This window comes from Copadichromis virginalis, linkage group LG6, assembly GCF_057382275.1.
Source record: "Copadichromis virginalis isolate Kocher_CV1m ecotype Utaka linkage group LG6, C_Virginalis_male_GT1.1, whole genome shotgun sequence".
Classification (NCBI taxonomy): domain Eukaryota; kingdom Metazoa; phylum Chordata; class Actinopteri; order Cichliformes; family Cichlidae; genus Copadichromis; species Copadichromis virginalis.
In genome coordinates, this window is record NC_140623.1 from 26915235 (window position 1) to 26928677 (window position 13443).

A 13443-nucleotide genomic window follows, 5' to 3' on the forward strand; every position below is an offset into this window, starting at 1 on the left:
GTGTGTCTCCAGCGGCTGTCATTGGATGTATTTTGTCCGTGACCTTTGACCTGTGTGGAAGGGTGGCAGATGTCACAGCATGACATGAAGATGATGCTGGAGAGCTGGAGGCTCACAGCTGGTGCTGCTTTTGGGTTTTCTTTACATGCGTGTCGTGTTGGGCAGTGGGTGTAATGACTGACAGTTTATTCAGAAAATAAATTGAAGGACAGGCGGGTCACCAACAAGAAAACACGGAAACACGGAAACACCCACCTTGTCTTCTATATGATATCATGCCACCCATCCCTCTCTCTGTGACCTCCGCTGTGTTTCAATGATATCACCGCCCTCCTCCCACTTCCTCCCCTTCTCTCCTTCTCTTCTCTCCCATGTATATTTTATCCACCCAGACTCCCACATTAGAGACGGCATCCATTATTGAATTACTCCCCTCAGCACTACTGTGCAACTGTCACCCCACGTCAGCTTTAACATTTGGTGGATTTGTTTCAAAGGGAGGGAGGGAGGGAGGGAGGGCGTACATATATGCACACACACACAGAAATGACATCTCTCGTGGTTGGGCATTGCAGAGCAGCTCCTGTGATATCTAGGACAAAGAGACAAGTGCCAGAGCTCATCCAATCTGGCATTTCATATTTTAGAAAAAAAAACATAACTGTGTCAGTGTGTTTCTATATGCATGCATTAAAGTAAAAGGCTGGCATATAGCTGTGGTCAGAAGTTTACACGCTGTCATCATGGGCATGAATATCATGGGGATTTAGGGCTTTTAATGATTTCTTTGAGCTGTTCTTTTTACAGGGTGGAATGACTGAGCCGCATACATCTTTAATGACTTAAAAAGTAAGAACTGGGTGAACAAGCTTATTTTTGATTTTCTTATATTTGGTTAAATTTCCCTTAGCAAATTACATCTTGGTCATCTTGATTGCTTTTGGTAACCATCAAAAACTTCTACCGTTCTATGGCTGGAGATTTGACTGCTTTTCTTATCAGAATTGGTAGAATTAATTTAAATTTGTTTGGTTTGCTAGGAAAGACTCAAATTTTAACCATAGTCCACAAAATTTTAACAGGGTTAGAGGAGGTCAGCGCTGTGGAAAGGCCATTCCAAAAGTTCTTTTGATCATTGTCCTGCTGGAACCCCCGAATATGTCCAGGTTTCAGCCTTTTAGATGTTGAATTTGGAGGTAGTCCTTCTTCCAATTCTTCATTATTCCATCCACTTTGTACAATGTATCACTACCACTGGCAGCAACGCTCCAGAGCATTTTGCTAGCACCACTATCCTTGACAGTTGGTACAATGTTCTTAGGTTTTAAAGCCTCACGTTTACTCCTTCAAACATACGTCTTGTTATTGTGGCCAAACAGCTCAGTCTTTGTATCATCTGACCATAAAAGTTTTCTCCAGAAGGCATTTGGCTTGTGCATGTGGGCTGCCGCAAATTTCAGTCAAGCTTGAAGGTCTTGATTTTGGAGCAGAGGCTTATTTTTTAAGTGCCAACCTCCCAGTACATGGTGATGTAAAACTCACTGTGTCACTGTGATACTGGTATTCCTGCAGTTTTCAGTTCATGGCAGGCTTGAGCCTTGCCGGTCCCTGAACATCCTAACCAATTTCCTCCCAACTGACATTTACAGTTAAGGTCCTCTTTCAGACCTCGAAAAAAACCAACTCTACTCAATCATGATCAATAACTATACATTAATAGACCCTGACCTTGATAAGTTAAAAGACCCTGTAAAACATTTAGCACAAATTACTAAAGGATTTAAGTGAGTGTATGGATATATTTGAGCCTGTATGTTTACTTTTGAACCCGTGTGGATTACAGAAAATTCTGCCCACAATGAGTGTATTTAAACTTATGATCACAACTGTTGTTTTTCAGTAATTTCTCACTTCCCCATCTGCATCTGCAGATAAGTACTAATTTCCAGCAGTAGAACAATGCATGTGGGAGTAACTAAAAATAGAAAAAAGGCAACATACCAACCAATAACTGGCTTAAAGAAATATTTTTAAGGGATGAGTTTGCATATATTTTCTGATTATCCCAATAAATCTAACAGAAGATCTAAGGATAAATTTATCCTACTGTTAAATAAGTATTGTAGTGTAGCAAAACGCCTGGTAGGTCCTCTGTGTTATAGAGCTCCCCATACCATTGCATTGCACATGAACACCAGTAATTATTTTGACTTTTTATCACCTGCCTCTGCAAAGCAAGAAAGTACTTAGTGTTTTATTAAAAACCCAGAGTATTGGTGTCAAAATTTTCTGACTAAATGCACGTGTGTATCGTAGGCAGTAAGCAATGATGGCTCCTAGAATATCTAATATTACATTACTGCAAACCTGACCTAGTTTAGTTGTAGTAACAGAGCTTCAGAGGCCATTTTTGATTGACTGAATTAATGAAGCATCACCTTTTGATGATCTATGAGCAGACTGGGAGACAACACATTTGTGGTTAGGGTCAGGCAATGAAAGCAAGTAATAACAATTAGGAAAATATTGTGATTTTAAGATTAAAAAACAAATTGCTTCATAATTTACTGTCAGCTATCTAACCAGCCTGAATGTTACTATAAAAAGCTTTCTTCTAATTCTTGTGTTAATGCAAGTAGATTTTGCACTACAAGGCTTGATAATATTATCAAAAAATAAACATGTTAGTAGTTGTTGTTTATCATGAAACCTACATACATTAATACCATCCATCCATTTGGATCCTATCCCAGCTATCATAATTGTACACATGGCACAGGTTGGCAGTCTATCACAGGATTAACACATAGAAAACAGACAGTCATTCACTATGGCCAACTAACCTAACATGAATGTCTTTGGACTGTAAAAACTCCACACAGTCAGCCAGTGGATTCAAACCCAGGACCTTCTTGCTGTGAGGCAACAAATCTAACCACTGTGTCACTCTGCTGCCCTTGACGATAATACAATATAATGATAATATAATATTTAAAGCAAACTATACAAACACAGAGGGCAGTTAATGTTGGCATCAGTACATGGGGCAGAAAAGAGAGAAAGAAAAATATAACATCATTGTCCTTGAATGGTCTGTTTTTTAAATGATGTCATTCCCTGTCTGGTGGTGCTCATGTGTAAGCTGTAGCATACACAAAAACACACAAAATAACACATGAAAATCACATTGCAGTGTCCCTCCTCTCTTTCTTTCTCTGCCTCTCTCTGTGTCTCTCTTGTCATTCACATTAGTCTCCAGTTCACTGCCCCCCTCATCTCTCCACCTCTGATTGGCTTTCACTCTGTTATTCTTGCACTCTCACTTGCGTTCCCCCCACATGCTGTTTCTTTCTTTCTCTCATTCATACAGCATATACCCCTTCCCTTTATCTCGTTCTCCTCCTCCCTTTTCTCTCTCTCTCTCACTCTCTTTGGTGCCCCCCCCCTCCCCCTTTTGCTCTGTCGCTGTACACTTCCTGGCTTGGCACGATACCCTTGAAAACAGCTCCACAATCCTCTCTCCTTCCGAGAGGGATGCTCGGCAGCCTGTTCCCCCTGTCTCCTCTCTCTCCCCGTCTCTCCTTTTTTTCCAACTTAAATTCTCATTTTCTTCATCTGTAACACAGATGACATTTCCAAATCCCTCTTCTCTCCCTTGCACACACTTCTGTAGGCATGCTCACGTGTACAGACATCAAAGAGAGAATGTGTGTGTGTGTTTTTAACTGGCCAGAGGAAGCTGACATGCCAGCGTGGAGCGTAATCGCTGCTTCTTGACTGAGCGCGAGCCTGTGTGTGTGTGTGAGAGAGTTTATTTCGGTGTGTGTACGTGTGGAGGCTCAGCTGCTCTCATGTTCATCTGCCAACACAGCCTCTGCCGCTACCAACATGTTTCGACGCACAAAAAGGTAAACGCCAGCAATATGTCAACGTGCAGTCTTTGTGACCGGTGTGGTGCCCTGCTGTTGTTAGTATGTGTTGATTCATCGGAGGAGGTTGTTGTGTTTTTCCATGATGTGTCCGTTGTCCCTGCCAACTGTCATGCTGTCTCACAGTTGTCTCCCTGTCTCCATTTAGCTTCAGCAATATGGTGTGTGTACTTGTGTGTTTGTTTTTTGGCATACATATGTGTGCGTATAATGTGCTTCTGTGCACACAGCATGTTTTTATATGTGACAGGTATATGGCAGGAGGGTTTTTATAAATGCATCATTTGTTTGCTTATACACTCCTTATGTGTGCTCATCTCTATTTTACAATACAGTCCAGCATAAGACTTGTTATTTGTATTTTAGAGTTGCACATGCTTTAGATTATGGGTTGTTAGGTGGGCTCTGTCTGGCACACTCACTCTGGAAGGTATGTGTGTGCTTGTTTAGTAGCCTGCGTGTCAGAGATAGCTTTATGAAGTGAAAGCATTTCCAGTGTCCAGGGAGTGCTTGTGTAGCAGAGAGCCAGCAGTGGGCAGTACTAGAGTGCTGGCTGCCTGGCAAAGCTCGTGCCTTCCTCTTCACTTCTCTCCCTCTCCTCCACCTTCTCTCTTTCCTTTATTCTCTGTCCCCAGCATCCTCCATCTATCTTTTTTCATTGTGTCTTTTTTCCTCCCCCATTATCCCCTCCTCGCCGGTCTCCACTGTGATTAATTGTTCTCATCTCATGTCATCTCAGGGGCATTAGTCGGACTCTTCACTGTCCCTCTCCATGTGCTGTATGTGAACAGGAGTAAAGCCACCCCACTTACTGTATGTGGCTTAGAGAAAATGTGTTTATTTGGGAGACTGTATATGTCTGTTTGAATTCCCTGTATGATCTGAACTCGTGTCTATATTTACACAGATGACTGTAAAATAGCAATACAGATCCACCGCAGTATGAATTTACATCAATATGAATCCAGTGATCCTGTGCTCGTTTTTGGCTTGTTTTTGTCTTGGCAATTAGTCATTCATGAAAGTTGTTATTGATTAATTTTCTGACCGTTCGAGTTTTTATGTTTGCTGGCACTGACCTGGCACTGTCTGCAGCACTAAATATGGAAAGCTGTCAAGTACTGTTGGCATCAGATGCCTGGTTAGATTCATAATCGTGTTTTCTTATTCTTTGCTAAGATGCAAACAAATAATTTGCCAGTTCTTAAGTTTAATTTCGACAGAGATCTTGCAGAAAACATGTTTATTAAACATAATTTTGCTTTAGGGTTTTTACAGTACTGTATTTTCAAATCCGATGCCAATATCCAGGAAAATGCTGAAAAGGGGGAAAAAAAACAAAAGGCATTTTTAAAAATAAGAGTTAGAACAATGATGTTCCGTGCAAATGTATTCAGCTCCAGCCCTGTTTGTCTCCTGTGCTTCTGGTGAGTTGGCACCACATTTTCATTAGTGATCACAAAGAGTTAAGGCAGACTGCCACTTTTTCTGTGTACTTGTTGGTGAACTTTTACCTGCTTCAGTCTGGGACAATCTCGTTATTGATTAGAATAAAATAATATTTTAGACTAAAATATAAAATGCTGTGTTTTGTAAAAGAAGGTTTTGGTTATGCTAATCAGTGTACGTGGATATGACATTGTCCAGAACAGTGTACTAGCCACATTTGTTTTTAAAAAATGTATTTCATTCCTTCTTTGTAATGACCTGATCTATATTTTTCACTTTGTAAGACACGTATGACTTACCCTCTATTCTAGATCGAAACAACATCAACATCTGTCCATTTACAGTTCAGTTTTTGCCACTTTTGACCAGAGACAGGACGTCTAGGTTTCAGTGATGTTTGCTGGCTGAAACCTGGTGAACAGACTGTCTATTAACCTTACAGATGGTCAGGACTGATCATATTTGCTGCCTAGCCCCAACAGTGACATTATTTTATTATTAGCCATAGCCGCTAGCCGTTAGCCGCTACCTTAACCATAACTTAGCAGACTGCTAATGTGGGTCATTGCTACTAGTTAAACACATAACGTTAGTGTGTGCAACAGCCAGGTTAATATTTATGATAACTGTTTAAATGGGAGCTTTACTGACCTCTCGCCACAGTGTTGTTCTTTAAGACGTTTGTTGTGCTGCTGTTCTGGTGTTCAGCTGCTAGTGATGGGAGGGGCTGTGTGTCTGCCTGTCTACAGTGCTGCTGTTGTGTGATTGCACTGTTGGTATCAATCCTGTTACAAAAAGGAATATATGTATGTGCTACCTGTGATATTTACATCTTAAAAAAATAAAGCTTTATCACATTTTCATAATTTTAATAACAAAGGTATCATAAGTTCTGGTGACATCCCTGTTATGCATACTGATTTTGTAAAAGTGTTGAGACTCAATTATTGTATCAGCACGAGCACTGAAAAACATTCACCCGTCCCAGGTTCTGTGTTATAAATATCATCCCTGCTTCCTCTCTTAATCTGCGTTTTTTTAATGATCTTCCTTTCTCTTTCTTTTGTGTGTGTGTTTGTGTGTGGGGTTTCTTGGCCGACTGTGGCAATTAAGAGAGATAATGCTTTGTGTCCACTCCAAACAGATTGAGCTAGAGGAAGACAGTAAAAGTGTGTGAGTAAGAAAGAGAACAGGAGGCACGAGACAGCAGCAGGAAGAAGGAGAGTGGGGTGGGAGGAAAGGCAGAGCCTGAAGCAGAGTCTCAGTGTACGTTTAAGTGCAGCCCCTGACAATAGAGTCTGAGTCCTTGTCTGCTTCATTCTGTCTTACTTGATTTCATCATCTAAAGGTAAACTCTGGAGGTTTGTTGCTCTGGATTTTGAGATCCTGAAAGAAAGGCAGGGAAACAAAAGGAGAATTAAAAGATTCAAACTGGATGACAAACAAGTGAAGGAAGTCTTAATGGCTTTCTTGCCAGAGACCTTACCTCTCTCTCACATACTGTATATATATATATATTCATTTTGGACATCATGCAGTGTACCAATGAACCCACTCATGATCAGGTCAACTCATGACGTTTCATCCCACTCACATGCAGGTGTTAATGTTTATTTTTCATTTGCAACGCAAAGGAAAGACTGTGACTCAGAAGGAGCGATCATTAGTATTTAGGTTTCCTGTTAGCTGAATCTTCCTCTTTACTAACTGGGCACCAAACTGCAGGCTTTATTACATGTTGCTACTCTAATCTAACTTCATTAAATATTGTAAATACTAGTTCCATTGTACCAATCTGATATGTGCAGATGTTGTTGTGGTCTCTGCAACAAGAAACTCTCAGCTTCAATAGAGCATACATTATGTTGGTGGACCTGATACCCAGACATAAGTAGGTTCCACAATTATCTGCTTGAGCACATACTCAGTGGTGTTATGGCTTTTAGATGCTACAAAATAATGGTCCTTTTTCAGATATTTTTGTCAGCACAGCGTTCATGTATGAGGTTAAAAACAGGAACCTGCTTATCTGCACTTTGCAGCAGCAGATGCATAAAACCTGGGTCTGTCATTTGGTGTTTGAGCAGCTTTATTGCTCTGCTGTTTTTTATTGAAATAGCTGTGCAGAGAAAGGTAGTAAAGAAAATGTTCAGCATCGAACATGGATTCTCTTCTCCGTGCTGTATGCCTGTTGTTTGTACCGTGACAGCACCATCTGTTACTGGCTGGTGTTCAGGCTAGCCTGGACCAAAACACACAGACTGTTTTTGGTTCAACTCTGATATTGCGATGACATTATAACACAACTTATCATATAGACCCGTGAGCTGGATGACAGCCTGGCAAACCTGAACTGCATGATATCAAACCTGAATCTTCTGATAAGACATTTTTAGATAAAGATACATTTTCTTAAGTTCATCTTTATTATTCAGCACAAGGAAAGCTTTGAAATTAACTGAGCAGCTAGTGTCCGTTATTTTATTCAGTATAAATTTCTTACATGCAGAGTTATTGAAAACTCTTATTAGAGTTGACCAAGAACACTGAGCTCATTTTGATCTTGCAAACAGAAAATATTTGTGTCAAATTAGTTTAACACAAAACAAGTTGATGTCTATTTATCAGCAATTTACTGAGATTTCAGACACATATTAGAGTCGCTTTCTCCATGAGGTATGTGAAATAAGGTTTAAAGTGGATGATGTTTTCAGTAAATATGAATAGATATGGCGCACTAGTGCAAAAGTCTGTCTTATTTTGTCAGAGTGATATTGTTTTTGTGTTTGTTTATCATTTACATCCATAAAACATGTTGCAATGCTTGTTACCACAGTCATATATCGTAACCTTAGTTAAATAATTAGTTAAATGTGTTAAAGGCAGTGTTGGTCAAGTTACTTGAAAAAAGTAATCAGTAACTAATTACTGATTACTTCCCCAAAAAAGTAATCCCGTTACTTTACTGATTACTTATTTTCAAAAGTAATTAATTACTTAGTTACTTAGTTACTTTTTAAAAACACGATTTACAACCTGAAGAGGTGATAAAGCGATAGATCTTTCAGCCCAATTCTACTTTTTCTACATAATCCATCATACAAAATGTAATCAAATGGAAAAGTCTCTTTTTTTAACTTGTTTTATTAGTTTTAATCTTTTAACTTTATGCAACATTCTCTGACTTGAATAAATTAATTTAACATTTAAACCTATTTTCTGCACATTCCAGCACATAAAATAAAATATTTTTTGTGTTTACACTCACTATTTCAAATAGATGCAAGTAAAACACAGCAGGAAATAAATAAAGTCAAAGACTCAGCGGTCCTGTTGCTCTATTTTCACCTGTAAAGCAGGACTGCGGTAGGCGGAGGTTTACCCTGGTGCAGGTGTGCCGCGGTCAGTTGAAGAATCCGCCGAGATTCTCTGTGAGTTTCCCATTATGTCGTTGCGCACTCAGTGCTTGCTTGGAAGTTTAGGGGTTTTTTTCGCTGTAAAAAGAAGTTTTCTTCCCACGCACAATGGACGCTAATGTTTTTGTCACTTTTTATGGAATCAAACTTAAAATAAGGTCAGTACTTCCACGCTTTAAACGCTGCACGCTCATACTCTCTCCCACAATCGATATGTGATCCATTGTTGATCTGCACACAGCTGTTGTCACTAACAGCGCACTCGCTTAGGTCACTGTCGTGAGACATTCTCGCAAAAAATCACGGTTTTAGTAACGCATTAACGCAGCGTTACTACGGGAAAGTAACGGTAATCTAATTACCGTTTTTGCAATAGTAATCCCTTACTTTACTCGTTACATGAAAAAGTAATCAGATTACAGTAACGCGTGCCCATCTCTGGTTAAAGGTAACATGATCAGCCTGGATTTTCATATAAAATGTTACTTCTGTAACATTTTAAGCATCTTTTGATGACTGCAGCAGTACTTCACTTACGAACTTAACATAACGCCCTCATATTGTACCGAACAGTAGGACTAAGGCGATTGCTTGATTATTCAAATTTTGTCTTAATAATCATAAGATTGTGGGTGGGTTTTATGAATGTGAGAAAGAGAAGTTGTCTCTGCTCTTGACTCGCTTGTGATTACAAAAACTAAATATGTTTGGAAAGATGTGATTGCAGTATGCATGATTTGGTGTATTTATAAAAAAAACAAACAACAACTTAAAAGTAATAAAAATGTGAATTAATAGATTTTGACAATCAGCTTGTCACATGGCAGACATTCAATACAACATGGTTGAGACGACCTGTTGAAGTTTAAACTGAGCTTCAGAATCGGGGTGAAAGTGACTTTCAACATTGTATGATTGTTGTTGTCAGATGATCTGGTCTGAGTATTTCAGAAACTGCTGATCTACTGGGACTTTCCCACAGAAGCATCTCTAGAGTTTGCAGAAAGGGTCCAAAAAAGGAGATAATATCCAGTGACCTGCAGTTCTCGGGGTGAAAATGCCTTTTTGAGGCCAGAGGTCCATTCTGCCTTGTATTCATGCTGATGGCCACAGTATTTCTTGGTACACTGTGATGCACACTTAACTACAGACAGAGAACAGAGCACTTGATGATCTCTATATGCACAGTAATTTTGACAGTGGTTCAAACTTCGCGACTGTAGAAAGAAATGCAAACTGAGAACAGCTTTGTTTTTGTAAAGGCACATCTATACTTCCTAGCACTAAATCATCTTGTGGTAACAGCATTGTCACATATCTGATAAGAAAATGTCAAAATGGTTTCATTTATAGTTGAGTCATTTTTCTGTCTTGGAACACTGAGTTAATCTCCCCACTGCTATCTCCAAGAGATGTTGTGCCTTTGCTTTCTTGTGAACTCACATGCATTACCCATAATCACGTGATTTCTAATGTGTGCTAGACATGAGACTCCCTACTAACGCAAACGAGTGCTGCTCACTCATGGAAGGGTTTTATTCTTTATGAGGTGGTGGCTACGGATCATTTGCTGTGAATGAGGTCACGAAGGGAACAAAGTGAAATGCCGTTGTTGCAGTGATTCAGAGCACTTCTCGGGTCTCCACATGCAGTCTCTGCAGACAGCTGACACAGCTATCAACGCAATGTGGAGAGAGTAATGCAGACAAACAGGAAACCAGCAAATGAAAGGCCTGATAGACACATGCAGAAAGAGCCAGATAGCTCTTCGCACTACCGCAACTTCCTGCTGCATCACTCTGCCTGAGGATACACTTCCACACCTTAACAGGACATCTGACAACACCTTCATCTATAGAGGGAATGATGTGACTGAAATAGATGTCTGGATTTTTATTGTACCCAGTACTTTATTTATTTATTTGTCATATTTATGAGCTCGGCCCTGACTGAGGCACTGCTTTGAGACCAGTGAATCTTTGAATGCCATGTTGTGTCATCATACTTTTTTCATAATACACAGAAAGCTGTGCTGTGCTGCTGCTTCTGTGATAATGTGAGCTGTCTTTTTTAAGTAGTTATAAAAATTAAGTTAAGAAATCTAATCCAACTTGAGTTTTCTCTTGATAGGAAAGAACCTTTCACGAAGGTTCACAAGGTTGTAACCACAATCAATTAGCAGTGTGCGCTGCAGCCTTTAAATTAGTCTTTTATTAGCTGTGATTGGTGTGACGTGTCCATGTTGATTTGATTAAACAGACACTTTGATACTTTTTAGCAAACAAACACGTGTGAACTTGGTGAGGCGTCCAGGTTTTGTTCCAAGAACCGGTGAAGATTTCGGTACAGCTTAATATACCGTCATTCCTCAACCAACCTTAATTTATGTTCTTTATGCTAAGCTAAGCTAATTACTGATCTTTGTGTATACTCAGTACACAACAAAACAAAACTTATAGGCATCTTTCAATTAACACCTAACAATGAATTAAAGCAGTCCAGAACAACTACAGCTAAAAGGAAATTAGTTCCATCCACAGTAACTTATTTTTGGCGTGTAGCTCTCTGCTGGCAACTCTCCATCGTTCCATGGAAAGCCAAAGGCAGAGCAGCAGCAAGACCCCAGCGCAGAGAGGGCATCCATGTTAACAGAAATGACACTGATTAAGTCAGACACATAAAGATGAAGAGGTGGGGTGGAGATCAGCTGATTTGGGTTGGGATTGAGATCAGGGGATCTGTAGATATTGCAGCTGAGCTATTAATCTGAAATCTGAACAGATTTCCCAAAAGATGTTTAACTTTAAAAAAAAAATGCAACCTAGATACCAGGTTTACATGCATACCAGGTTGAATAACCCATCTGTAGAGTACTTGGCTGCTTCTAACCATGTTGTGATACGATCTCCTCTGTGACCTTTTTTGTATCACCTTTATTGCTGCAAACAGTAGGGAAATCAGTGGGATCAGGGTCAAATCTGTTTGTAATAATACAATGTATAACAGTGAAAAATTGGTAAAAATCAAAAGACCTCTGCTGTCTACATACCGTACATAGAAACATTAAACAGAATTTCACATCCAACAAGTCCAACAAGATCCTTTTACATTTCAAACCAAAATAGTGACATAGTTGCTGCAGGACAGTGATCTAACAAAAAAAAGCACAGGTGAAAGGCATGGTTTTATATAGTATACGACCATACACCAGAGTTAAGTCTCTTTTTGCAAAGAGACATGTCGCAGGGAAGTTGCACTTGTCAGCACAGACTCACTCAGATTGATTGCAGCATGTTTACAATCTGCCTGCATTTATCAATTAGACTTCAGTTATTTTCAAACCTTCACCAACTGATCTCAGAGTAATTGCAGTCAGTCTGTGCAATCGCCTTCCAATTGAAAGTGGTCATGCAAATGTTAAAGGTGCTGTACGCTCAATCTGTGGCCAGACATTCATGGGAACTACTTGCAATCATTTACAAAATGCTAAAAATTGAGTCATAAGCTTTTATAGAGTTCACGATCCCTTCGTTATTCATTGTTAATGCACTCTGTCAGTCTCCTCTATCGGCTACCCACATGGTCAGTCACAAGTTCAACCAGTAAGTCAGTCTGAATGACAAGTTTTCAGCAGACCGGTCACCAAATTAAACAGTCAGCCTCACTGTCTGTTAGCCAACTTTCTTATACAATCAACAGCTGCATAAACAGCTAGGTTTAAAAAAAACACAGCAATGTATTAAGTAATGAATTGGCAGCAACTCCTAGTAACAAGTGAGCATTGTCCCTTTTTCATAAATTTCCAAAATAGTTTTTTGACATGCTGAAATTTTTCCTGTGACCTCTTTTATTCAATCCTCTTCTATTTGTCATTTTTTAAATAGCCTTTTCTTTTCTGCCTTGTACAATGGTGAAGCTATGGGTGTTACTTTTTTGTCCGGCTTTGTCACGCTTTCCCCTCGGTTAGTCTCTCATGAGGAATAACACCAAAAGCCTCTATTTATGTCTCTCTGTGCTACATGGCATAGCAACAAGAAGGCCATGTGACTAACCCCTGCAGCAACTCCTGACATCCAGACAGTCCTGTTGTTGCTCTCCTGTTTTCTTCATCATCATTTATCTTTTCTGCTTTTGTCTTTTTTTTTTTTTGCATCACCTGTTTTATTTCATCTGCTGCCTGTCAGAATCACGCATTCATTCTCTCAGTCTCCATCTAGATGTCCAATGCTCAAAAAATCTGCCCACATGGCTTGATTTGGACACTTTCCCAAGTTTGGGATCGATCCAGGTCTCAGTGACCGTTTCACAATGTGCCTGTAAGAACAGAGGATGCACTAACAAGGACCAGTCTCTTAAAGGGGCAACATTTAAAGGGGCAGCATTTTATAAGGTACAGCCCTTTTCCCACAGTTGTAAATATGCACTCTATTTTAAGAGGTCCTGGCAAGAGACAGAGAATGTCACCTGACAGGAAGTGAGACTGGATGGATCGATGGTGTACCCATCGAAAAGGTCTTGTGTCCTGTGTGCCCTGTGAGTCAGCACTTAGAGCAGAAGATGACACCACTGACTGATAGACAACACACACACACACGCACACACAGAGAGAGAGAGAGAGAGAGTTAATAATCAGCAAGGTAAAGCACATT

At 39.8% G+C, this 13443-nt stretch overlaps 1 protein-coding gene across 3 annotated transcripts in view; it reads left to right on the forward strand.

Annotated features, from left to right (window-relative positions):
• The window catches only part of mast1a (microtubule associated serine/threonine kinase 1a), an 80796-nt gene that overhangs the window by 21148 nt on the left and 46205 nt on the right, over positions 1 to 13443 (forward strand). Inside the window, exon 1 of one of the 3 annotated variants that reach the window (XM_085459559.1) lies at positions 3692 to 3908. The exons of the other annotated variants lie outside the window; for them this stretch is intronic. Within the exon in view, the coding sequence (XP_085315685.1) occupies positions 3889 to 3908 (20 nt within the window). The 5' untranslated portion in view covers positions 3692 to 3888. Of the gene's footprint in view, positions 1 to 3691; positions 3909 to 13443 lie in introns of those variants that run through there. 3 annotated transcript variants of the gene reach the window in all.